This window comes from Sus scrofa, chromosome 10 (assembly GCF_000003025.6).
Source record: "Sus scrofa isolate TJ Tabasco breed Duroc chromosome 10, Sscrofa11.1, whole genome shotgun sequence".
Classification (NCBI taxonomy): domain Eukaryota; kingdom Metazoa; phylum Chordata; class Mammalia; order Artiodactyla; family Suidae; genus Sus; species Sus scrofa.
The window spans coordinates 6,324,153-6,347,533 of NC_010452.4; the positions used below are offsets into that span (position 1 = coordinate 6,324,153).

A 23,381-nucleotide genomic window follows, 5' to 3' on the forward strand; every position below is an offset into this window, starting at 1 on the left:
AGTGCCACCTGAAGTAGTGGATATTTGAGTGCCCATGAGAGGCATATAAACAAAGTTCTTTAAACCTCAGGTTGTGCCAACTTTATTCGAGAAGCTGTAGCCATATTCTTATCCCAAAAGAGAAAAAAGCAGAGGAAGAATATTCCACGTATTCTCCATGCCTCAGTTTCAACAATTCTTTGTCGGATAATATGTGAGGTCCTCTTTAAGAAGTTAGCAAGTGCATCCTTTTAAGCCGCATAAATTCCTTGGTGGTGAGGACGAGGGGCCAGCCCTGACCAGCTTGAGCTCACTGACGCACGTGGAGACAGCACTGCGACGAAGGAGCACTAAGTCTAATAGAGCTGCTTACTTTTCCTCCATCAGATCTTAAGGCAGTTCGGCTCAGTCAGTCCTTTCTTTTGAGTAAATTAATCGCCACTTTCCTGAAAACGCAGGTAACATTTGCCTTGTGGAGGGATGTGATTCCAGGTAAAAAAGCACTTGCAAGGGGTCATGAAACCCTCTCCATGCCCCTGCTTCTCCCTCTTTGGCTCTAATGATTTTATGAATACTTGGTTGGCAAGTACCAACACTGTACAGAGGTTAGGATTTGGGTACACAGGTAGGGACAGAGCAGTGGACAATGCCAGTGGCAGTGAGGAGAATTCTGGGTCAATGTCCACGGGAGGAGTGATGGGACAGGAATGGCTGGCAATGCCCTGTGAACGTTTCCGTGAGCTCTGCTATGGTCTACACCGTCTCCCCACAGGAAAGGGGATGGGAGCTCCCGTTGTGGTTCAGCGGTAATGAACCCGACCAGCATCCATGAGGATGCGGGTTTGATCCCAGGCCCCAGTCAGTGGGTTAAGGATCTGGCGCTGCTGAGAGCTGCAGTGTAGGTCACAGACGAGGCTTGGATCTGGTGTTGCTGTGGCTGTGGTATAGACTGGCAGCTGCAGCTCCTGTTCAACCCCTAACCTCTGAGCTTCCATATGCCATGGGTGTGGCCCTAAAAAGACGGGGGGTGGGGGGGGGAGAAAAGAAAAGAAAAGGGGATGAAAATGATGAACCAACCGGTGAGAGTTCTCCGACACATTCTCAGGATCCTACCAGGAATACCAGGGCTGAGCAGAGGTGAGCATTGCTTAACCCCTCCACCTTCCTATGCTGCAGAATCTGAAGGTAGCACATCCTTTAGGAAAAGAGACAACCCTGTCAAAGAGACGGCAGTCATACTTCAGTGCTGATGAAATTATTCTTGGATTAATTCTGCAAAGACTTTGCCCCGTACGTTTAGAGTGTTTGTGGGGTGGGGGGTGGTTCATGAAATACTCAAAACCCGTGAACACACCTGTGGCCACTGCGCTATTACAACTGTAGCTCTGAGGTGTGACTCCGGAATCAGGCTCACAGACACCGGGATGGACGTTTATGAAGGTGTGACCAAGTGTAAGGGGGAGGCATGTGAAGCCCCCCACACTGCTTTGGACCGTGCCTCTCCCTGCCCTGTCTGACCCCGGCAGGACTCCCAGCTCCAGTGGTGGGGGAGGGAGGTCCAGAGAGAGGATAGCAGGAGGGGCATTTTGTTCACTTCCTACTTCTGCGTTTCCGAGCATAACTGCCTAGCACGGTACCTGGAGTATAAGACATTTTTAATGACATGGATTCATGGATCGAAATAAAGCAAAGTTAGTGCCAGTGCTACTACTATCACTGTGTGACCCTCGTCAAGCCACTTCATCTAACGCAGGGAAGAAAACAATATCTACCTCATTTGGCTGCTTTAAAAATGAAAGGAGATGAACCCACTTTCAAGGTCACGGACTAAACTGTTATGCTATTAAAGTTTTCCGCCATTGGTCTCCAGTCAACTCATCTATGACAAAGGAGGCAAGAATATACAATGGAGAAAAGGCAGCCCTCCAATAAGTGGTGCTGGGAAAACCAGGCAGCTACATGTAAAAGAATGACATGAGAATACACCCTAACACTATACACAAAAATAAACTCAAAATGGATTAAAGACCTAAATATTAGATCAGATGCTATAAAACTCTTAGAGGAAAACATAGGCCAAACACTCTCTGACATAAACCACAGCAATATCTTCTCAGATCCACCTCCTAGAGTAATGACAATGAAAACAAAAATAAATAAATGGGACTTAATTAAACTTAAAAGTTTCTGCACAGCAAAGGAAACCCTAAACAAAATGAAAAGACAACCCACAGAATGGGAGAAAATATTTGCAAATGAATCAACTGACAAGGGATTAATCTCCAAGATATATACATACATCCTGCAGTTCTATATCAACAAAACAAACAACCCCATCAAAAAATGGGCAGAAGATCTAAACAGACAATTCTCCAAAGACATATGGATGGCCAAAAAACACACGAAAAGATGTTCAACATCACTCATTATCAGAGAAATGCAAACCAAAACTCCTATGAAGCACCACCTATACCAACCGGAATGGCCATCATCAAAAAGTCTACAAACAAAAAGTGCTGGGGAGGGTGTGGAGAAAAAGGAACTCTGTTACACTGTTGGTGGGAATGTAAATTGGTGCAACCACTGTGGAGATTCCTCAGACAACTCAAAATAGAATTACCATTTGATCCAGCAATCCCACTGCTGGGCATCTATCCAGAGAAAACCAGGACTCGAAAAGATACATGCACTCCAATGTTCATTGCAGTACTATATACAATAGCAAGACAAGGAAGCAACGTAAGTATCCATTGACCAAGGAGTAGATAAAGAAGATATGGTACATATACACAATGGAATATTATTCAGCCATAAAAGGAATGAAATAATGGAATTTGCAGCAACGTGGATGGACCTAGAAATTATCATGTTAAGTGACGCTAGACACCAACATCATTTGCTGTCACTTATAGGTGGAATCTGAAAAAGGGATACAATGTACTTCTTTGCAGAACAGACACTGACTCACAGACTCTGAAAAACTTCCAGTTACCAAAGGAGACAACTTGGGGTGGGGGAAGGGGCAGGCTGGGGGTTTGGGATGGAAATGCTATAAAACTGGGTTGGGATGATTGTTGTACAACTATAAATATTAAAAAAAATTGTTGAGGTAAAAAAATAAAGCTTTTTTCCATTTGGCTTGGCTCTGTCTCAAACAGACCTAGATATTAGCAGCCTGAGGTGGAAAAAAGGTGAACTAGATTTTTTTTTCGTTTTCATTGACAGTCTTCTATTTTACAGGATCGTTTCCTGACATTTAATGCTTTTGTTGATATTTACAATTTAGCATTTGGTCTCTTTCCAATCTTGTTAACTGTTCTTGGAATCTTTTCAGTCTATTAGTTATTAATTTCTTTGGTGATAACATTTAAAATCAAATATTTCTGCCCATTTTATGAAAACAAGAAACCAGCCTTATCTGTACGCTTAACTGCCTCCTCCACTAAGCTGATACCTTGAAAAACTTTGAGTCACTGATTTTTTTTCCCCTTCCTTCAACTTTTACTACCTTTAGGATCAAACAATTATTAGGTTGGTTTTTTTTTCCCTTTGCTCTACGTCTCTTATGCTATGTCAAAGATTCTTTGGCACTCTACTACAGAGTTCTAGTCCCTCTGTCTTTAAATACTAGGTTGAACTCAGTATCTCTAGATTTATTATTCACCACTGCTTCTCTATATTTCAGATTCTTTATTTTTTCCTTTTAATTAGAAAACTTGCTGAAATAGTTCCATCTAATATGGTGCATGGATGATTATTTTAACTGAGCCTCTGGATATCAGCAAGCATGTTTCTTTCGTGTTGAAAAGCTTGGTCAGAGACTAGCTGTATGATTTTGGGAAAACCAACTGTGACAGATTTTCACCTGTAAAAAATGGGCGTGATGGCTACTTACCTGATAGAGTTGTCACGATCTTTAAAAGATGTATATTTATATACAGAGAAAACCCTTAGAATAACAGCTGGCACCCAGATGTCCTATAGAAGCATGAGCTTTGCTTAATCTTGACTGGAACTTGATGAATCCGTCTGATACATTTATAATCAAGTCTCTCTTAAATCAGAGATTCTCTCCTATTTTCTCTGTCATTATTTTCTTTCCTTTTTCTTTTTCTTATGCATGCGCTCTTTTGTTCTCCTTCTGAGTTTCTTCTTAAGGATATTAGCAGCCTCCTTCATCTTTCTTTATGTATTCATATTTGTGTTATGGACTCTGATCTTCCAGTCGGAGGCCTAACCATCTCTTCTTTCATTTATCTACTTAAAGGTTCAATGGAAAAATAGCATTTTCAGTTCTTCAATGGCATCAACTTCGGTGTGCTGTTTTTGTTTTCCCAATGCCATCTGCCTTGCCTTCTGAAACAGCTGCTTCTTATTCCTATCGCTTTGTCTCTGGATGCTGGGCCTGCTTAGGTGTGATGCTGTTTCCTTTTGCCTTCCTCAGCAACCATCTATGAGCATCTCTTAAGAAGCTGCCACTCCAAGTTCCTGCTATGGGGCAAGGGGTCGGTGGCATCGCTGGAGCACTAGGACTCAGGTTTGATCCCCGCCCATGACAATGGGTTAAGGATCCTGCAGTTGCCACAGCTGCTGGGTAGGTCAAGACTGCAGCTCGGAGCTCATCCCTGGCCTGGGAACTCTATATGCCTCAAGGGAGGAAAAAAAAAAAAAAAAGAAAAAAGAGCAGAGAGAGACTTTGGGCTATTAGCCACCAACTCCCATTGGCCATTGAGATTCATTCCCATCTGTCACTGAAATTCACCCCATAAGAGTTCCCACTGTGGCTCAGTGGTAACAAACCTGACTAGTATCCATGAGGATGTGGGTTTGATCCCTGGCCTTGCTCAGCAGGTTAAGGATCTAACATTGCCATGAGCTGTGGTGCAGGTCTCAGACTTGGCTTGGAAACTATGTTGCTGTGGCTGTGGTGTAGGCCTGCAGCTGTAGCTCCAATTCAACCCCTAGCCTGTGAACTTCCATATGCCTGGGGTCCAGCCCAAAAGATACAAAAAAAAAAAAAAAAGAAGAAGAAGAAGAAGAAAAAGAAACTGCAACTGAAAGGGGGCAACCAGGAGTCCTTGTGTCTGAGGACCTACAGCGGACAGGGCAGGGAATTATCAAGCTCCTGTCAAAATCTCAGGAGTAAACCTTTCCCGTGGCCAACTCACGGCTCTAGCAGCTTCCTCAGGCTGAAGGGCGGAGCCTGCCTCCCCAGTTCTTTTGAGATCTTCTGCAGGAAGCCTGCAGTGATGCTCTGACACGTGGCCCCGCCTTTCTTCCTCTTGGGAGGGGTCTCCAGGGCATAGGAAGCTCTTGACCTGATCCCTTAGATACAAAGGGGAAAACTGGTGCCTGCTTTACCAGTGCAACACAAAGCGCTCACGTGGCGAGCAGAAGCCATGTCTTAGACCAGCCTTTTACGTTGGAAAACCTGAGAAAACTCTTTGACTTGGGCCTACCCCTCAGTTACTCAGCGGCTCAACCCAGAGCTGCTCTATCTACCGCCGACTAATATTCCTGTAACCGAAGTGAAAACACCTATCTGACGGCCCTGCGGAAAATCTAAATCCCCTCCTTTGCTTCCAGGGCCCTCAACTCCTTCCTCTCCTCTCAGCTTTTCAACCAACCACCGGTTTCCTTGTTCTCTGTTCCACGGCCCCACGAGAATCCTCTCGATGTGCCATGTTCTTCTCCAACTCAGGCATTGGCATTTGCTGTTTGCTCTGCCCATACATGTACTGCAGCTCCTTCCCTCCTTCCCGCCAGTATCTCCTCGGGCCGCCCCACCTCGGACCCAGGCCTTCTGTGTAGACACACACTTGGCTCCTGACCCGCTTTTCCTCACTGTTTGCCATCTGATAGACATAACGTTTGCACAGAAGACCGACAACTCGGGAAAGAAAGACCCTTTTATTCTGTGCACTCATCACACCCAGCATCTTACCTGGCTTTCATAACAGCCAAGAATATTTTAAATTATTATTATTTTTTTTTTACTATATCCTACCTAGATTGTTTCACAGGGGGCGGGGGACACACCTAACTTGACACTGGTGTCGTCTGTAATACCCAGCCCAATAGCACCTGAGAGATACTTAAATATTTGCTGATGGAGAAAGAAAGAGAGAGAGAGATGGGATGGGGGAGGGGAAGGGGGAAGTGGGAGGGACAGAGGGAGGAGAAAAAGAGAAAGAGGGAAGGAGAGAAAGGCGGTAAAGAGTGACACCATTTTGCTCTGGAGGAAAGTCAAAACACGTCTATTCAAACGCATTTAAAAGTTTTCGTCTTCTTCAGGAGGGAGCACTCAGTTGTGCAGCTCACAGAGCTTAAGCACACAGACATTCAGCTGTTGGTTTGAAGGGCTGCTGTCTTGGCTGTGGGCAAGTCCCATCTCTTCTGTAAGTTCCATTTTCCTTACTGGGAAAGCAGGGAGTTATAAGAGCACTCGCCTCTTAAGTTTTTGGTGAGAATGCACTGGGAAAGCACAAGCACTTAGAATTTGGTAACCTCTCAAAATCATTAACTCTTTTATTATGAAATATAGTTGATTTATCGTGTTGTGTCCATTGCTACTGTGCAGCAAAGTGACCCAGTCGTACGCCTGTACACATTCTTTTTTCTCATACTGTCTTCCATCATGTCCTATCCCAAGAGACTGGATACAGTTAGCTCCCTGTGCTGTACGGTAGGATCTCATTGCTTATCCCTTCCAAATACGACAGTTTGCATCTACTCACCCCAAACTCCCATCCCTCCCACTCCCTCCCCCTCCCCCTCGGCAACCACAAGTCTGTTCTCCGTGTCTGTGAGTCTGTTTCTGTTCTGCAGATAGGTTCATCGGTGCCATATTTTAGATTCCACAAATACGTGATATCATATGGGATTGATTACTCTTTTACCTGAGGGTCAAAGAGAAAATAAGGGCGTCCATGCTTCAACTGAAGTGCGAAATACTCTTCCTGACTGCCAGGTGATGCCGCAAAGACGATCAAACCTTCAGGCACCCTTGTTCGAAAGCTGGCCTTAATGCCTGGGGAGACAAGTGCAGTGAGCCAATCAGTGCTGGGGCTTTGTTGATTCTTTCTGATAATCGTACATTTACTTTCATTATTATTTATGATGTAGTGAGTGCAGTCGGGGAATATACACAGCGATGCACTGGGATGGTCCCAGACATTTGGTTTTAAATGTATCCCATTATGAATGCCAGCCTGTTCTTGGAAACTCAAGCCTGCACTCCCACTAATCAATATATAATGAAGTTTAAATGTATGCAAAACTCATCAACATAAAAAGATGTGTTGTCAACCCCAAATTGGATACTAGGGGATCAATGTGATAAGATTATCAGAGTCATAAAAATAAATGGGTTTCTGACATGAGCAAAAGAAACAGAAGGTGCTTTGTTTAAAATACTTACAAAGTTTAAAGAATTCGTCCAGTAAGAGAAGCTAAAAAGGGAAAGATCTACTATGAAGTGGTCCACAGAGTCCATTTTCTGAAACACTATCCTGTAAACAAAGGGTCTGCCACCTGCGGAATTTCAGGGTCTCCCCTCCCCCTCCATTCAGATCACCTGCCAGGACGGCCCTAGACACCCAGTGCTCTTGTCTCACAGGAAACCACCCCCCCACCAGCTCAGGAAGCAGGGGAAGCTTGCAATGGTTCTGTAAGCTTGTAATCGTTCTTGCAATGGTTCCCAGTATCACCAGCTGGTCCAACCTCCATTCTACACAGGTGTGCCACTCACTCACGTGTACTACAGACCTGCTGTGTGCAAGATATCTTGTTAATGGCTGAAACAGGCAAAGAGGTTGAGGAGGCACCATCTTTGTTTTAAGAGTTTCCCATGTCCTTGGAGGTCATTTTTTTTTTTTTTTTCCTGTTCAGGCCCACACCTGTGGCATATGGAAGTTCTTGGGCCGGGGTCAAATCAGAGCTGCAGCTGCAGGCCTATCCCACAGCCACAGCAACACCACATCATCTGTGACCTACGCTGCAGACTGCGGCAATGCTGTATCTTTTGAGGGAGGCCAGGGATTGAACCCACATCCGCATGGATACTAGTCGGATTCTCAACCCACTGAGCCATAGGTGGAACTCCAAAATGTATGTGTCTTAACAGACACATTGTACAGGGAGAATCACATAAGAGTTCAAGAACATACATGAGCATTCAATAACAGCTCAAGAGCGGGATACTGAATAATTCATTAATGGCTATTGATTTGATGAGTCACGCAGCCAACCAGAATCGGGAAGGTCCGAAGGAAGAGAGCTCACTTCAGGCTGGACTGGTTACCAAAACTCCTCCAGAGCTGGGGGATTTAACCTGGCTTCAACAGTCTGCAACCGGTTCCTGCCATCGGGAACCATGTCTGAGTCACCTTTCTGCCCTAGGACATTGCATGGTGTCCAGATGCACCAAGAAAAACGAAGGCAGACAAAGGAGGTGAAAAGCACATGAGTGGAAAGGGAGACGTTTTAACACAGATGCGGAGGCAGGAGGGCAGAAGTCATTCTGTGAGCATTAGATTCTCTTTCTCTCTTTCTTTTTAAATGTACCCGTGGAAGATTAACATTTGCTGAGGACTCTGTTACACAGGAAAGACGAACACATAACAAGCCAGCACCTGACATCCAATTCTAGTTGCGGAAAGAGACTAAAAAATTGTCATGAGGTGTCCTTAAAGATACAGACATACTCAAAAGATATAATTTGACTCAAAGGGCTTATAGAAGTTTTCACAAAGAATAAGATGCTTGAGCTTATTTTCAGAGAGTGTGAAGGACTTTGGGAGAAAGAGTATAAAGGCTTAGAGGTATGGGAAATATTAAGAACACTGGGTGACAAGGAGCGAATTAAGAGATAAGTCTGGAGAAAGAGGTAAGACCTCATCTCAGTCCTTATATGCTCAAGTTTCTCTCCTTTTGGTTCAGAATTGTGCCCTTCTACAGATGGCTTATCTTTCTGTCACCATTAAAATGAGTATGTGTGATATCAAGTATTATAATCAAAACTACTTTAAAATTAAATAGGTGAAGATTATTTCATAAAAATAGCTACAATTCAGAACATGAAGAGAACAGGGAGTAAACAGAAGAGCAAAATCAAGGATTTGAGTGAGGGAAGAAATTAATAATTGCTCAGCCTGCGACTACATCTCCAATGGAAGGGAAATCTGATGAGGGAAATTGTGAATCAGAGTAGGAATTATTGAAATATTTATTTATTTGTCGTCTGTCTTTTCTGGGACACACCCATATGAAGCTTCCCAGGTTAGGGGTCTAATCGGAGCCACAGTCACAGCAACGCCAGATCTGAGCCACGTCTTTGACCTACACCACAGCTCACGGCAACACCGGATTCCTTAACCTGCTGAGCGAAGCCAGGGATCAACCCTGCAACCTCATGGTTCCTAGTTGGATTCATTTCCACTGTGCCACGATGGGAACTCCAAGGAATTATAGAAATATGTAGACAAGTTATACTTAGGAATGACAATTAATATTAGATGTTATTCAAGAATACACATGTGCATCTGGTTTTCAGACACAACCTTGGATGCCAAGTTTTACACTTATTTACCACAGAAATGTGATCTACTGTTTAGCCCAACTGAAACAGAATACACAGATCAAGGGGTATTTCTTGTGAGAAGAGAGGATTTAATAAAGAACAACTTGATTTGCTGTTGTGGGGTTAACGTCCCTTTAGCTTTTTCAATTAATACGGTTTCTTTACATCACAAAGGTGAGGGGTTTCTGCACGTTCTCTTTGAAGAAATAGAAAATGAAGACTTCCACTGAAACATCATGTTGACAATTAATTAATGGTATAGACATTAATAAATTCTATTTTTGAGCCAAGTGCCTTAAATCACATAACCAATTATATCCTTATATATCCCCATCAACCGACTTTAGACTCAGCCATTGACTTGTGTTGGGCAAAGATACGGAAGCGGAGATGTGGTACCACGTGAAAGCAGAAGCTTTAAATACAGCTGTGCGATTCAGCTCGGCTCCTACTCCCTCTGTGCCGCATGGTTGTGCTTTCAGCCCATGAATAAGATGACATGTGAACCAGAGCAGCACGAAGGGTTTTTCATTTTAAAGGGTTGTGTGAAACAGCAATACCGGCTAAAACAGGCAGAAAAGTGAAACATACACATTTCTCACTTTCTAAAATTTAGATTTTGGTTAAAAGAAAACATGACAGAAGAGATAATCTAAAGTTTAATTGTTTTGCTTCAAGTGTTTAGGGAAATGAGAGGGCATTCTTTTATCTCATCAGTATTTATTCATTAATTTAAGAAATATTTTTAGGGGGAGTTTCCATTGTGGCTCGACAGAAATGAATCTGACTAGCATCCATGAGGATGCAAGTTCGATCCCTGGCCTCGCTCAGTGTTAAGGATCTGGCATTGTCGTGACCCATGCTGGAGGTCACAGATGCGGCTCAGATCTGGTGTGGCTCTGGCTGTGGTGCAGGCTGGCAGCTACACTCTGATTTGACCCCTAGCCTGGGACCCTCCATATGCTATGGGTGTGGCCCTAAACAAAGACAAAAAAAAAATTTTAGGGAAATACACTTTCTGTAGCCACTCTTCTAGGCAATTGGGATAAACAGATGCACAAAAGAGACATACATCCATGGTCTCACACTTCAAAATATGAAAATCCAAGGTCTGGCTGGCAATATTTAGCCTTTATGTAAATTTATGCAACTTTAAAATTGAATCATAAATACAATACAGTGATAGGGCCAGGAGATGGGCAAAGGTTCCTAATGATACAGGTAAAAGTATAACAGAAAGAGAAATGGAGATAAACTGTATATGGGATTAACAACTTTTGTCTAACAAAAGGCACAAATAAGAGAGTGAAAAGATAACTAACAGCAGGAGAAGGTATTAGTAATTCATATTTCTGATAACAGATACATATTACTACAAATCAATTAAAGACAAACAAGGATTCCTTGATGGTTCAGTGATAATGAGCCTGACTAATATTCATGAGGCCGTGAGCTCGATCCCTGGCCATGCTCATTGAGTCAACAGCCAGCATTGCCATGAACTGTGGCATAGCTCACAGACACTGCTTGGATCTCATGTTGCTACAACCCTGATTTGACCCCTAGGCCTGGGAACTTCCATACGCCATGGGTACTGCCCTAAAAACAAACAAAATGACAAATATCACATTAGAAGAATGGGGGCACAAGGCTTTTCAAAAAAGACGATGCCCAAATCACCAATAAACATATGCAAATGACACTCAGCATTGTTAGGCATCAGAGAAACGCAAGCTAAAATGCAGTACCACTAAGCACCCACCAGAATGGCTAAAATGAAATAGAAAATACCAAATATATTTGAATAAGTGGAGCAACTGGAATGCTCATAAATTGCTAGTGGGAATATAACTGGTACAACCATTTTGAAAAACTGCTTGGCAGGAATTATTAAGTTACGTCTCTGAAGTATATGTTCATAACTTTTGGTCTACCATTTAACACCAAGGTACATGCCAGCCCCCTCCTCAAACACACCGCTTCAGAAAAATATAAAATTATGTATAAAGAAATACTTTTCACTATACCATTAAATTGAAACATACACACCCATCAACTGTAGAAAATATAAATATATACTTAAATGTAATAAATATATAATAATTTATATATATTTATATACATATATAAAAATATAATATTGTAAAGAGATTGAACAAATAGCCACAAGTGACTACAGGCATGACTCTCACAACGCTGGATAAAAGATGCTACACAACAATCTACACTATCCTAAAAAATCCTGGATTTGATTAACCCGGTGAATAATCCAATTCACTAAGTCCCTTATTTCCTATTATGCTTCTCCTCCCATTCTCCACTCTAGCTCTCTGGCTGCCTCAGTAATCACTTTTCCCTCTGCTCAGAAATGTCTTCCCCACATATCTTCATGGTTTGCTATCTTATTTTATTTCATTTTTTTGCAGGCCTTTTTTCAAATTCTTGTTAAAATATGTAAATAAATAGAAGAGGGACACCTTACAGACATTTTCATTATTTTGGTGCACCTCTGAAAGGTCCATCATGACTGGTCTTTCAAAAATTACATCCACCCAGTTGATTTACCTTTCTCCACGGCGCTCATCATCTCCAGCATGCACCCACCTTTTATTATTTCTTTCATTTACCTCACAGGAAATGCTAACCTAGAACAGTGCCTGCCTCATTCTAAGCCATCAATAAATTTCTGTGGAATAATTAAATGCTGATCCTTTGTCGAGACATTTCAAATACCTTCTACCAGGTTGCTGTATGCCTTGTAACCTTATGGGGTTGTTTTTTCACCATCCTACAGGATAAAATAAAAAGATTAAAAATTTTTAAATATTTTTTAAAATTTCCCCTGGTGCTTTATTTAGAAAATTCTTCCATACCCACAAAATAATAAAAACTAGTCTTTAATGGCTTCTTCTACTTATGACTTTCTTGAACATTTAAAATTTTAGTCCAAATGCTTCAGCCTTGCATGGGATCATGATGGCAGCCTAATACAAATCTTTCCACATTTTCTCTGTAAAAAAAAACATTCTGATTAAGAAGAACAAATAAAGTCACCATAACCCAAGCCTACAGAGTCACCAGGAGACAGAACATTCTAAAAGCTTTACTATGTGAAGTGGAGAAATAAACATTCTAAACAAGAAAAGCCAGCACCAGAGTTCACGCTGGAGTTGAGAGTAAAATAGAGGATGATGAGAAAAGGAGAGAGGCCATAAGGTTCTAGCCATGGCAGGCAGCAATCAGGTAAAATCATCTCTCCGAAGTCAGTTCCTTCCTGAGTTCGAAACAAAACAAAACAAGACAAACAAAACAAACAAAAAAAAAACACTGAGAAAGCCTTCTCTCGAAGGCTTAAGCTTGTTGGGTAAACTCTGGCTACTGGATATTCAAAGAAAGAGGCGTGAAAGGGTGGAGAAAAAGAAACGGTGGTCTCTGGAGGGCATGCTTCTGACGAAGAGGAAAAACAACAGAAGGGGCCAAATCTCTTAGATTCAGAGAAGGAGGCAAATGGGAAAGCAAAGAGTCCTGAATTAACAAAAGAGAATCATAACATCGGAAAACACACACAACACCCACAGAAAAACCATCTATAAACCAAACTCCCTTTTACTGAATCAGTATGTGTCTCTCTTGAACCAAAAACACCTATCAAGCCCCCCAAAACCATCATCCTAGCTGATATGCCCTTGTTATTGCAGATTCAAGAGAAGGCCAGACATTTCAAAATGACTGGAAATGATCAGTTAATATCCTCATAGAGCTACGCGAAGAGCAAAATGAAACTGAGAACCGAAATACTTCAGCTGAAGAAAATACTTCCCTCCAAAATCCGTAAACTATAATTATGGGAAACTGTAATACAACTCACCAGCATGAATGACAGCGCTGCTAAAAAAGCATTTACAGAGACGAAAAAAAAAAAATCTTGAAGCAGAGTTTCAAATTCTTGTAACTGACACGGATATGCAGAATGTTTAAAGAACTCCTACAACTCCATACACTTTCCAAAGAGGAAGTGCAGCTGGCCAACAGTCTCACGAAAAGGTGCTCAACGCGCGGATCAGCATCAGGGAAAGGCACACGGAAGCCACAAAGCACCTCAGACCTGCCAGAATGGCTGTTACCAAAAAAAAAAAAAAAAAATACAAATAATAAATGTTGGTCAGAATGAGGAAAAATGGAAACCTTCATACATTGCTGGTGGGAACGTTAACTGGTATAATCACTACGGAAAATGGTATGGGGGTTTCTCAAAAACCTAAAGATAGATCTACCACATGATCCAGCAGTTCCTCTCCTTAGAATACATCGAAAGGGGGGAAAAAATCCCAACTAATTCAAAAAGGTAAAAGCACCCCAGCATTACTTAGAATTGATAAGATATGGAAGCAACCTAAGTGTCCGTCGACAGAATGGATAAAGAAGATGTATATAAATGCACAAGGAAACACAACTCAGTCGTAAAAAAGGAATGAATTTTTGACATTTGCAGCAACATGGATGGATGGAGGGCATTATGCTAAGTGAAACAAGTTGGAGACAGACAGATATTATATCACTTATATGTGGGATCTGAAAAATACAACAAAAAAGAAGCAGACTCACAAATATAGAAAACAAACTAACGGTTACCAGTGGTGAGATGGGGGAGGATATAGGACAGAGCAATACCAGGTAGGGGATAAGGGGTACAAACTCGTGGGTCTAAGATAGACTACAAGGATGTATTGTACAACAAGAGGGTGCTAGCCAATATTTTTTAATAACTGTCAATGGAGTATAACCTTTAAAAATTGTATAAAAACAATTATTAATGGGGTTCCCATCGTGGCTCAGCAGTAATGAATCTGATTAGTATCCATGAGGATATGGGTTCAATCCCTGGCCTTGCTCAATGACTTAAGGATCTGGTGTTGCCATGAGCTGTGGTGTAGGCCGGCAGCTGCAGCTCTGATTTGACCCCTAGCCTGGGAACTTCCATATGCCATGGGTGTGGCCCTAAAAAGAGGGAAAAATTATTAAAAATCAAAAAAAAATTTTTTAAGCCAAATCATCCCATAAAACATGGGTTAAAGTTTGAACAGTTTATGACTGAAAAACTCTGGTATATGAATAACCAAGGTTCACAAGAAAGACGCTCTGTTTCATTCATCAAGGAAATGAAAATTAAAAGAGATACCATGCCATACTCGCTGGAATGGCTAAGATTAAAAACACTAAATTCTACTGTACATAAATGTAAGGTGGAACAACCATTTCAGAAAATTGCTTTGTATTTTCTTAGTAAGTTAAACATGTATGACTCATTATGTGGCTTGCTTTTGTGTTTTCCTAGCAGCTTTTGAAGAAGAATTTATCATTTTTTTAATGAATAGTGCTTTGTGTATCCTAAGAATTCTTTACCAACTCTAAGTTCACTAAGATGTTGTTTTTTTTTTTCTGAAAAGTTTTATAATTTTTAAAAAAATTTTTTTTTAGGGCTGCACCCACGGCGTATGAAGGTTCCCAGGCTAGGGGTCAAACTGGAGCTGTAGCCACTGGCAATGCTGACCTGATCCCAGTTGTAGATGCAAGGCATATACTATTTCACTATGGAGTATATTAGCCATAAGATGGGTGTAGTGGTCCTTTATTTGAGGAAGTCCTCCTCTATTCATAGTTTGCTGAAAGTTTTCATTATGAGTAGGTATTAAATTTTGCCAAATTCTTTCCAGATCTATTGAGAAAATATAATACTTAGCTCCAATTTCTCTATTAATGTGGTGAATCATGTTATTGATTTTTTAAATTAATTCAAAATCTACCCTCCACTACAGGCCCTCTGCTGCCCATCATTCCTGAAAGCCAACTTTGGGCTTTGATATATGTTTCTATTTCATTGATACCTGATCTTTTCTGAATTATTTTCTATTTCTTATTACTTGGAGTTTAATGTACACTTCTGGTAGCTCTTTTAATAAGAAAGATAGAAAAGCTTGGATCTTTTTCTTCTGAGATAATCATTCAGCCTAAAAATCAATTTCTAGACATTATTTTACTTGCATTTTAAAAGCTGACATGCTATATACTTTTTAACTTCTAAAATTTCAGCTAAAAAACCCCCTTGCCATTTCTATTTGATTCACTGATTGAGCTGTTTAATTTTAAATATTTATTTATTTTTTATTTTTTATTGCTATTTCCCCAACACCATTTTTTTTTCCATTGTACAGCATGGGAACCCAGTTATATATACAGGTATACATAATTTTTTCTCACATTGTTGTGCTCCATTGTAAGTATCTAGACATAGTTCTCATTTTCCAAATATCAGTCTCATGTTGATTTGTAATTCAGTTCCATGTGGTCAGGGACTAAGCTCTATGAGTTCAATCCTTTGAAATTTATCGAGACTTCTTCATGGTCTAGTATATACTTTCCAAGTACCTTTGAAAAGAGTGGGCATTTTCAACCATAAAAAAAAAAATGAAAAGACAACTTACAGAATGGGAGAAAATAGTTGCAAATAATGCGAAAAACAAGGACCTAATCTCCAAAATATTCAAACAACTCATACAACTCAACAACAACAACAACAACAACAACAACAAAACAACCCAATAAAAAATGGGCGGAAGACCTAAACAGACATTTCTCCAAAGAAGACTTATGGATGGCCAATAGGCACATGAAAAAATGCTCTACATCACTAATTATTAGAGAAATGCAAATAAACTACAATGAGGTACAATTTCATATGCATCAGAATGGTCATCATTAATAAGTCTACAAATAACAAATGCTGGAGAGAGTGTGGAGAAAAGGGAAACTTCCTACACTGTGGGGGGAATGTAAATTGGTACAACCACTATGGCAAACAGTATGTGGTTCCTCAGAAACTAAATCTAGGACCATCATATCATCCAGAAATTCCACTGCTGGGCATCTATGTGGACAAACCTGTAACTCAAAAAAGATATATGCGCCCCAATGTTCATAGCAGCACTGTTCACAATAGCCAAGACATGTAAACAACATAAATGTCCGTTGAGAGACGAATTAAGATGTGATACATATATGCAATGGAATACTACTCAGCCATAAAAAAGAAAATAATGCCATTTGCAGCAACATAGATGCAATAAGAGATTCTCATATTAAGTGGTCAGAAAGAGAAAGACAGATACCATGATATCATGTATATGGGGCATCTAAAATATGACACAAATGAACCTATATGCAAAACAGAAACAGACTCATGGACGTAGAGAACAGACTTGTGGTTGCCAAGAGGGAGGGGAAGGGAGGAGTGGGATGGGCTGGGAGTTGGGGTTAGTAGATGCAAACTATTACATTTAGAATGGATAAGCAATGAGATCCTACTGTACAGACAGGGAACTCTACCCAATCTCTTGGAATAGCCCACGATGGAAGATAGCAGGAGAAAAAGAATACATATATATATATATATATACACACCTAGGTAACTTTTCTAAACAGCAGAAATTGGATGTTTTCCAGTTTTGGATATTGTGTCCAATAAATACCATAAGTTCATTCATAGCGTTGTTTGCTTTTTCTTTGCTCTTATAGATTCTTAAACTATTTATTAATTACTAAGAATGTCATTTAAAAACCTTTGTATACGGTAGTGAATTTGTTCATGTTCTTATTTTATAAGTTTTATTTCATCTATTTTGAAACTCTGCTATTACATACCCGCACATTTAGGATATTTTATTTTTGAAGAATTGACTGTTTATCACTGTGAAATGTCTTTATTTCTGGTAATACCGTTGGTCTTGAAGATTAATATAAATATTTCCACTGCCATTTCATTATGAAAGGTATTTCATGGTTTATATTTTCCATCCTTTTACTTTTTTACTTTTATTATTTTTTTCTTTTTATGCTGCACCTGTGGCATATGGAAGTTCCCAAGCTAGGGATCGAACTGAAGCTGCAGCTTAGGTCTATGCCACAGCCAAGGCAACACCAGAACCAGGCTGCATCTGTGAACTATGCAGCAGCTTGCAGCTATTCTGGATCCTTAATCCACTGAGCGAGGCCAGGGATCAAAACCACACCTTCAGGGACACTAGGTTGGGTCTTTAACCCACTGAGCCACAACGGGAACTCCCATTCTTTTACTTTTAATCCATCTATTTTTTATACCTAAAGTACCTCTATTGTAAACAGTGTATGTTTGAGTATTGCATTTTAGCCAGTCTGATAATTTTGCTTTTTGGGTTGGTGTATTGGTATATTTATATTATAATACTATATTATATAACATTATATAATATTATATTCTCCTAGATGGTTTATTTTTCCTTTTTGTTTTCCGTTAATTTTGCTGTAATATACCTAAGGTGTGGTTTTGTTTGTATTTATCCTATTTGAAATTCACCAAGAATCTTTGTAGTTGTTTCATCCAGAATTTGATGATTTATCAACAGGTATTTCCTCAAATATTTTCTTTTCCTTTTTCCTAGAACCCCTGTCTCCATATAAACTAGAATTCCTGATATAATCCCACAGGTTACTTAGCCTTTTTATTTTAAAAATATTTTTTTCTTTGCTTTCATGTGGTTATGTCATAACTATTTATGTCCAAACTTATTAAGCTGTTGTTTTGTACTGTCAATCTGCTATTAAGCTCATCCAGGAAAGGTTTTGAGGTATATTTTTACTTCTCTTATTTTATTCCTTTTAAAGGAGTTATTTCTCTTCTAAAACATTCTATCTCTCTCTCTACTACTTGCATTTTTTTACCATTACATGCTTTAAAATATTTATAATATTTGCTATATTTTTTGCATTCTAACTTAAATAATGTAGTCATCTGGGAATACACCTCTATTGATGGGTCTGAACTGAAATTGGGCTTCAATTACAAGGAGTTCACTTGTGATTAGCCCAACTCCCAATGACTGGTGACGTCATGGTTTTGATTTTATTCTTACGTGAAGGGGCAGGAGACGGGGTTGAGACTATAGGTATATTTGCTTCACATTTGGATTAACTCCTTTCGTAACTGTGGAATCCAAACACTGGAAGAATTTTTAGGAGTCCATTTCTAGGCCCTCTTCAGCAGATACTTTCTTGGCAACATGAGTGGAGAGGATAACAGGATTTGAGAACTGAGCTATTTATTTTAGCATCTGGACCTCTTACAGATATTACTTCATCTCACTCGGGCACACTGGGGTTGTCTAAAAAGGCTGATTTTTTTCATGACCCTGAAAATATTCCCTGTATATATCAGGCTTAGAGCTCTGGGACCAAGCGCCCCCTCTCAGATATAGAGAGACCTCTATGGCTCTCTGATCAGCTATGCAGCGCTTATTTACTCCTTCTGGGTATGTGTGTGTCTTTTTAGGGCCACACCTGCGACATCTGGAAGGTCCCAGGCTAGGAGTAGAATCAGAGCTGCAACTGCCAGCCTACACCACAGTCACAGCAACATGGGATCCAAGCCACATCTCTGACCTACGCCACGGCTCACCACAATGCCGGATTCTTAACTCACTGAGCAAGGTCAGGGAACGAACCTGCATCCTCACAGACACTAGTCGAGTTCATTACCAGTGAGCCACGGACGGAAACTCCATTTCTTCTTAAAATCCCGTTTATCTGGGCTTTTCTGCAATATCTGCTCTTTGATAAAATCAGAATAATGTGATATTTATCTAGCCTAGGTTTTTCTTGTTGTTACCATGGTTGTAAAAGTCCTTCTCACTCTTCTCCATCCAAATTAAAAGCAGAAGTTTCTGTTAATTGTGTAAGTGATTTTGTGGGAAGAGTTAAGCAACTGATTTATATACAAGTCATTCATGCAAAAATCCAGTTACTTGTATACTATTTATTAGTTACATAATTTTAAGATTGTCTTGGATTGCATAGGAAATATTGGAAAATTATTTGATCAATTTAAATCTGTTTGATAATTCATTTCTTATTGCATTGATAAGACTTCTAGAACAGTGGCATGTCATCATAGTCATAGATCTTTATTTTTTAATGCTATTTGTATACTTTTTGAAGACTGATATATTTATTCACATACTTGTTCAATTGGTGAATTATCCTCATATTGAAAAAATTTTCCTTGAGGCAAATCCTGAATCTCTCTTGTGTATAAGTATGCCTATATTTTCTAAATCTATACTTCTGTATAGAGGGCTATGATCCCCTTATAAGAATCCTTCAAAAATTCAGAATAGCTTTTAAGTCAGGCCTTTATTCCTTTCAACCTTCAATAACAGGGGTAAACATTTTTTCCCCTTTAGAAATAGATATTGATCCACTGGTTGGGAAAAATAATTCAAGTATTAGATTAACTTAAAGAAAAAAATCACAGGAGTTCCCATTGTGACTCAGTGTTAAGAACCTGACACAGTGTCTGTGAGGTTGTGAGTTCGATCCCTGGCCTCGTTCAGTGGGTTAAGGATCTGGTGTTGCCACTGGTTGCAGATGTGGCTCAGATCCTCTGTTGCTATGGCTGTGGCTCAGGCCAGCGGCTACAGCTCGGATTTGACCCCTGGCCTGGGAACTTCCATATGCTGCAGGTGCAGCCACAAAAAGAAAAAAATATAATAATAAAATAAAATAAAAAACCCAAACCAACTAACATTAGATAAATTTTAGCAGGAATTAAAGAAAAGTAAAAACATCAACTTTAAGAGATATTTTTACTTGTAAAAATTGAGAAAATTAAATAGACCATAATCTGTCTAAACATAACGTTATCTTTTCTTTCACCAAAATACACTTTTTTTTTCTAAGAAATAAGGATAAGAGAGGCATAATATTCATCTTACATAGAACTTGTTCTGTAAGAGTTGGGCCAAATGAATACAAAATATTAAAAATGACAGACTTATAGAAGAATATGTAATTCACAGATGATACATAGCAAGAAAGTGACACACTTAAAATGAGGGCAGAGTTGCATATGGGAAAGTTCACAGAAGCTATGATGACTAAGCTGGATTGTGAGGGATAAATTATAATTTAGCTGGTGAAAACATGTAGAGCTTCTAAAGCCAAGTGATAGATGTAGGTAAATGTTCATAAAAAAGAAGACATTGTAGGAGTTCCCATCGTGGCTCAGCAGTTAGCAAACCTGACTAGCATCCATGAGGATGCAGGTTCGATCCCCGACCTTGCCCAGTGGGTTAAGGATCCAGCATTGCCTTGAGCTGTGGTGTAGGTCACAGATGCGGCTCGGATCCCATGTTGCTGTAGCTGTGGTGTAGGCTGGCGGCTACAGCTAAGATTCGACCCCTAGCCTGGGAACTTCCATATGCCATGGGTGTGCCCCTAAAAAGACAAAAAGACCAAAAGAGGGAAAAAAAAAAAAAAAAAAGACACCGTAGTAGAAGAATGGCATTTCCCTGAAGCTTTTTTATACCACCACTACATCTCTCATTCTTGTTGACTTTAAAAACTACCTGCTGTCTAGTCACTTATGATGGAACATGATAATGTGTGAAAATAGAATGTGTACATGTATGTGTAACTGGGTCACCATGCTGTACAGTAGGAAAAAATGCATTGGGGAAATAACTATTAAAAATAATAATAAAGCACACACACAAATACTACCTGCTGGAATTTAGCTCCTGCCATCTGTCTAGTGCCTTCTTTGTACTGCACAGGGAAGTGTCAAACCCAGCTGTTGAGATGAGGATGAAAGGTACCAGACTCTGGTGTTATCACTAAACTCTCCTTCAGACGCATCACACAACCAAACCCACTGATCCCAAGGCTAAGGACGTGACAGTCAACACATTTTTCAAATCCTGTTAGGAACCATAGGAAATAAATAGGTATAGTCTCGGCTAAGGGTAACTTATCTCTGGTATTCAACGATATTGTTCATCTCACATTCCATAGAAAATTCTAGCAAACAGAATATATGACTCAGTTAAATAAAATCTACCAGCGACAAAGGAGGCTATGTTAGACCAGCATATTAAACTGGGCAGAGACTTACAAACAGCCACTGTAAAACAACACAAATTAAATATGCTAATGTAATAGACAAGGTATATTTTGTCAGGAAATTTACTGGGGTGTGGAAAATGGAGTCTTGATGCATGAGCTTCTGAAATTAAAATAAAACTCTTCACATAAAATTCATGTATTCTATTACATAGATATCTTCTTATCTTTGCTCTCATAAAGAAAGCAGAAATCCCTTGGCTTCATTATCAAATATCCCTTCTGCTTCATCCCCAGTCAAACCAATTGCTTGGAGATGGATGCCAGTTGCCTGTTTGGTACATCAGGGAATGGAGAAGTTCAGTTTCATACAGAAGCAACTCTAGCTGCACAGCTTAATTTGAATTATGCAAATAAGCTCTAAATTGGAAAAAGTGTTTCTTTGGACTTGCCTGCCATTAGATGGTGCTAAAAATGTCTCCATTCATAAAATATGTATGGCTAACCAGCCCTATAAATACATGAATAACAAAATTTTCATTGACTATTGTTGACAAAATAACAACTGAAAGCTAATCTGAAAATATTATAAATGGCCTGGAATTAATTCTCAAACGGCTGACTCCTTTATTAGAATACCAAATTTATTATCTCATTTAACATGTATTATTTCATAATTTTTAAAATTAAATTGTCTTTCAGCTGGTTTCTGCTAAAGAACTTGGGAAATATCAGATCAACATTCAAAAAGTTACACTGGAAATAAAGATTAGGATAAGAAGTATGGAAATGGCTAGAGAAAAAAACAAGAATAAAGAGTTTTACTGGCTGGAAGTTTTGGGATGCAGTTTTTGTTCTAATCTCTAAAACAAAGAATGCTCTCTTTCACCTTCTAAAATAATCCTCCATTTGGGAGTTCCCATCGTGGCTCAGTGGTAATGAACCTGACTAAGATCCATGAGGACACAGGTTCAATCCCTGGCCCTGATCAGTGGGTTAAGGATCTGGTGTTGCTGTGAGCTCTGGTATAGGTCACAGATGCAGCTCGGATCCCGCGGTGCTATGACTGCGGTGAAGGCTGGCAATTACAGATGTGATTCAACCCCTAGCTTGGGAATATCCATATGCCACAGGTATGGTGGCCCTAAAAAGACAAGATAATAATAATAATTTAAAAAACCCTCCATTTCTACCCAGGAACAATTAAAAACTTTGACCTCCTGCAAGTCCCTGCTATAAGGACCAATCATGCTTTACAATCTCCAAATGATAAAGATACAAAGAAGCGATGTCCCTATGTGGTTTCTGAAACTTACCTAGGCTGGGCTCTTACTTCCTGCACAAAAGAGGCCTCAGGTTCCTGTCAATGGAGGTACTGGATTAGGTGATCTCAAAATTCCTATAGTAGTGTGTGACTTTATAAATTAATGAACTAGAGTTTTCATCTAACTACAATTTCTTTTCTGAGTTCATTGCAAGAGACTTCTCAAGGTGCTTGATTTCTCTTCCATGTCGTATATAGAGTCTTGCAATCACTGTTAGGCAAAGGTTTCCGCTAGAGGCAGAGCCAGCCTGGCATATCTGGAGGACATACCTAGCATTAGATAGATTAAAATTGGGATCTTACTATAGTTTTAATTTGAATTGCTAGGATGAACCCTAAAGTTGAACTTTTATCACAGTTTTTCCTCTGGGCAGTTCCAAAATTCTTCACCATTTTTTTCCTTTTCTTATGGCCACACCTGCGCCACATGGGGTCAAATCAGAGCTGCAGCAACACGGGATTTGAGCCTTATCTGAGCTTGCACAACGGTGGATACTTAACCCACTGATCAAGGCCAGGAATCGAACCCACATCCTCACAGAGAAACACTGAGTTCTGAACTCACTGAGC

At 39.9% G+C, this 23,381-nt stretch overlaps 1 protein-coding gene across 1 annotated transcript in view; it reads right to left on the reverse strand.

Moving 5' to 3' along the window:
- USH2A (usherin) overlaps positions 1-23,381 on the reverse strand; it is an 837,143-nt gene that overhangs the window by 498,562 nt on the left and 315,200 nt on the right. Inside the window, 1 exon segment of the mRNA XM_021064292.1 lies at positions 6,879-7,009. Within this exon segment, the coding sequence (XP_020919951.1) occupies positions 6,879-7,009 (131 nt within the window).